The sequence below is a fragment of the Bison bison genome, unplaced genomic scaffold, assembly GCF_000754665.1.
Source record: "Bison bison bison isolate TAMUID 2011002044 unplaced genomic scaffold, Bison_UMD1.0 scf7180017864181, whole genome shotgun sequence".
NCBI classification, from domain to species: Eukaryota; Metazoa; Chordata; class Mammalia; order Artiodactyla; family Bovidae; genus Bison; species Bison bison.
In genome coordinates this window covers 1,692,149-1,696,769 of record NW_011494753.1, presented here as the reverse complement: position 1 = coordinate 1,696,769, position 4,621 = coordinate 1,692,149, and the positions used below count along the sequence as shown (strand labels likewise).

The 4,621-nt window shown below is 49.1% G+C and overlaps 1 protein-coding gene across 1 annotated transcript in view; it reads left to right on the top strand.

Annotated features, from left to right (window-relative positions):
* Positions 1 to 1,528: 1,528 nt before the first annotated feature.
* Positions 1,529 to 4,621, top strand: part of MESDC2 (mesoderm development candidate 2) — an 8,551-nt gene continuing 5,458 nt past the window's right edge. Inside the window, exon 1 of the mRNA XM_010843237.1 lies at positions 1,529 to 1,816. Within this exon, the coding sequence (XP_010841539.1) occupies positions 1,610 to 1,816 (207 nt within the window). The 5' untranslated portion in view covers positions 1,529 to 1,609. The remainder of the gene's footprint in view (positions 1,817 to 4,621) is intronic.

Genomic DNA, 4,621 nt, shown 5'->3' with positions numbered 1-4,621 from the left:
TATATTAATACTACATTTTATTAATACTGTACTATACTATACTTCCTTGGCAGTCCAGTGGTTAAGACTTTGCCTTCCAATGCAAAGGATGAGGGTTCGAACCCTGGTCAGGCAGCTAAGATCCCACATGCCTTGCAGCTGAAAAACCAAAGCATAAAACAAGCAATGTTGTAACAGACTCAATAAAAACTTTAAAAATGGTCCATATAAAAAATTATTTTAAAAAATCAATGGATACTATACTGCAGTATAGTCAGACTCATGTCATATTGCTAAGTCAAAAACCCTTAAAATGCTAATACGTATACCAACTTGTAGTGTGGTCGCATATTAGTCATTCAGTCATGTCTGACTCTGCAACCCCATGGGCTGTAGCCTACCCGGCTCTGATGTCCATGGATTTTCCAAGCAAGAATACTGGAGTGGAGTGGGTTGCATTCCCTTCCCCAGGGGATCTTCCTGACCCAGGGATCGAACCCAGGTCTCCTTCATTGCAGGCAGATTCTTTACCCTCTCTGAGCCAGCAGGGAAGCCCATGCTGACATAAACACACATATAAATGCAACAAAACCATTTCCAGAGACACTTTGGTGTTTGTAAATATACAGAAAAATGTATACAATATTCTAGAGAGTGATAACTGGTTTGTGTGGGACAGAATTGTGGCTGGTGTGGAAGAGAACACACTGTACAATGGTCGAATATTTTACAGCTACAGTAAGGGATTTGTGTCTTTCTCATCCAATTAAAAATTTTAAAGTCAGCACATCAACCATTTAAAATCCGTGGAATTTTAATATTTCTGGCCTGAATCTTTTAAAGCAAGAAACAAAAAAAACAGAATAATTCAACCTTCAAAAGGAATAGACAGAGCCGCCAATATGAGGTTAAAATCAGAAGAAATACTGAAGTTGTTTTACAAATGAAAAGTAATGATTTAAAAAAACAACTTTTTCAATTTCAAGAGATGACAATAATATTGAGAGACGGACTGAATTCTTTCTACTCAACAGCAAATTACTGGGCCCAATCTATTTGTGATCTTCTGAGAAAGCTGCTTAACCTGCCACTGGCGTTTTTAAAGGAAATTGTAGGAGACTCAGAGGAAGCGTGTGACCGTGAAACGGGCTTTCTTGGAGCAATGAGCTTCCAGAACTTCCAGCTCCACTTCATTTCACAGGCGAAAACCTGAGGCCTCGTGAGGCGCTGTTGGAGGATTCCTAGAGGCTCTGAGGGAACTTTTGGACCTGACTTACTCGTTAAGAGGGGAAAAAGGTCGATCGCTGGCAGAAAATGAAGGAACGCGCCACACTGGGCAGAGCGCCTATGCAGGACCAACGGGAGGCGACTGCGGGGCGGAGCCAAAATGGCGGAGGAGGCGGGGCTTCCGGAGGTGGGCCCGAGGAAATAGGACGGGGCGGAGCCTGGTAGGTTACCGAAGCCTGGGAGGCGGGGCCAAGGGGGCGGCCTTGAGCCCATGGAGGCGGGGCTGAAGGCGTGTCCCGCTCAGGCACCGGCAAGGGGCGGGCCCAGGAAAGAGGCGGCTTGGGGTGGGGCCAGGGCTCGCGCAAGTCTGGTCCACGCGGCGGCGCGACGCTGCGCGGCGAAGATGGCGGCGTCCGGCTGGGCCCGCGCCGCCGTGATTTTTCTCTGTGCCTGTGATTTGCTGCTGCTCCTGCTGCTGCCGCCGAGGGCCTTCGCCACCGAGGGCCCGGCCGAGACACCCGGCGAGGCCACCCCACCTCCCCGGAAGAAGAAGAAGGATATTCGCGACTACAATGACGCCGACATGGCCCGTCTTCTGGAACAGTGGGAGGTCCGCGGCGCGCGCACACTCCCGGCTCTTTTGTCCCGGGTCCCTTCCTAGTGACCTCTTACCTCTTCTGTCTTGGGACCCTTTACACCTCCGTCTTGGTGTCTTTTGACCGCCTAACCTCCTCTGTCTGCATGCCAATGGGCCTATGACCCACTCCAGCTACCGCTGACCCTCAGTGCCTCCTCTGACCACTTCCCCATCAGTCTGCCGACCCCTGCCCCAAGCCGTTCATCCCGATGTCCTCTTTTCACCGTTCCTCGGGCCACTCCAGTCATGAGTCAGCTTCTCACTCTTCAGCCCTATTTGTCATCAGTGCCCTGGTCGCCTCCGCGTTGCTCCCCGTGGTCAGCGAGCCCTTCTAATGAAGGGCGTGGGGAGACCTTTTCCATCCCACTCCTGAGAACGGGGTGCGTGGGTGGGTGAGGGGTATGGAGAGGATTATCTTCCAAGAGCGCCGTTTCAGCTTTCGTCGTTCTCCCGCGTTTTAAGTAAGGATTCACAGTTCCCTTTTGGTATATATGCCTGTTGAAAGTTTTTGTAAGTTTTGTGCGTGCCTTTACTTTTTTGGATGGGGTAGGAGGCCTTTTTAAAGGCTAGTGGTTTTTTATTGTGGAACTCAGATTTTTCGTTCAAGGGAGCAATGACTTGGTATTGTGCGAGTCAATTTTCGGGTTAATTGAATGGGCTGGAATGTGTAATGGCAGGGAGAGGGTATTAACCTTTTTAGGTGAAGTTCACAAACCAAAACCATTGTTGCTGCCTCTTGCCCATCCAAAGATGGTTGTGTTTTCCTGGTTTATTTGTACTGCTGGTGAAGTAATGTCAGAAACTTGGGTTCCACTGCATGTGTGACCTTGAGTGAGTCATGTTTCCACCCTAGACCTCAGCTTCCTTATGTGTAGAATGAGATTTTACTGGATGATTTCTTCCAGTGCTGATGTTTTATTATATTGTGGTTTTCCATGTGTGTATGTGGGCTTCCCAGGTGGCTCAGTGGTAAAGAATCCGCCCGCCAGTGCAGGAGATGAAGGTTCTATCCCTGGTCCAGTAAGATTGCCTGGAAGAGGAATTGGCAACCCACTCCAGTATACTTGCCTGGGAAACCCTCTGGACAGAGAATCCTGGCAAGCTACAGTCCATGGGATTGTAAAAGAGTTGGATACAACTTGGCCACTGAGCGTGCATGCAGGTGGTGTATGTATTAAATAGAGACTTTCAGACGTGAGTTGTAGTACTATCTGATGTATTGACCTTGGTAGCTTTGTGATCCTCATTTTCCTTATCTTTAAAGTTAAGTAGCATCCCACTTTGCAGGGTTCCTTTTAGGTGAATTTAGCTCCCCTTTGCAGACACTGCAAATGTGAAAGCCCTGCCCGGGCAATTGCAGTCTCTCTGTGGGATAGCAGATCTGTCTCTGGGTGCTTTTTTATTTTTAATCTCTCATTAAAAAAAAAAAATTATTTTATTTTTGGCTGTGCTAGGTCTTCGTCACTGCGCACAGGCTTTTCTCTAGTTGTGGTGAGCAGGGGCTACTCTCTAGGTGCAATATGTGGGCTTCTCATTGTGGGCTTCTCAATATTGGGCTACTCTTGTTGCAGAGCACGGGGGCACTAGGCAAATGGGCTTCAGTAGTTGTGGCACATGGGCTTAGTTGCCCTTCCCGGACCAGGGATCGAACTCGTGTCCCCTGGTTTGGCAGGCAGATTCTTCCCCACTGTGCCACTGGAAAATCTAAGGGTGCTTTTTTGAAGGAAGTGGTAACCTCCTCCCCTGGTGGGGGTCCCTAAGGTCTTTCCCCATTCTCTGCCAGTGTGAAAGTCATCACTGCAGGGAGAGGCCTGCCTCGTGTGTGTAGGGGGGCGGGGGGGGAGGGGCAGGAATGGTGGTGCTCCTTCCACTGTGGTAATGAGTCCCAGTTGGTGTAGAAAAACCGAAAGTAATTCTTACATTACTGTAACCAGGTGCCAGCAGGTGCCGGGGAAGGGGTAGGTGGGGAGATAGGAGCAGAGCCGGACAAGAAAGTTTGTACTTCAGTGTCACCCTGTCAAGCCTGTGACCTTGAGTCAATTATTCACCTTCTCTGGGCTTCATCCACAGCTCAGTTCAGTGTGCATCCTACAGGATTGTCTTGAGGTGAGTGAAAGTTGCTGTCGCGTCTGACTCTTTGCGACCCCATGGGCTATATAGTCCATGGAATTCTCCAGGCCAGAAATACTGGAGTGGGTAGCCATTCCCTTCTCCAGAGGCTCTTCCCAACCCAAGGATTGAACCTAGGTCTCTCGCATTGCAGGCAGATTCTTTACCGTCTGAGCCACCAGGGAAGCCCAAGAATACTGGAGTGGGAAGCCTATCCCTTTTCCAGCAGATCTTCCCAATCCAGGAATTGAACCAGGGACTCCTGCATGGTAGGCGGATTCTTTACTAGCTCAGCTATCGGGGAAGCCCTGTCCTGAGATGGGATATACTAAATTAACAATGCCTGTGACATAGTAGCTGCTCAGGAGATAACAGCTGTTCTTACTGCCAAGGACCTGGGAGGAAGAAAAGCATTTACAGAATAAGGGAGTTCAGCTCTGTAGCTATGAAATTTGACAAACATTGGAGAAGTGGCGAAGCCAGTCAAAAATGTAAGACTGGCCTGAAGGCAGGGCTGCATAGAGTTTGGGAAAGGCCACTTGGTCACATTCTGTGCCCCCAGCCCTGCCTGAGGATGAAGGTGTGATCGCTTTCAGTTTAAAGGAAGTGATAGAACGGGTAAGATTACTCAGGGAAGCAGTGCAACTAAGAGAAGACCTGGACAATTGC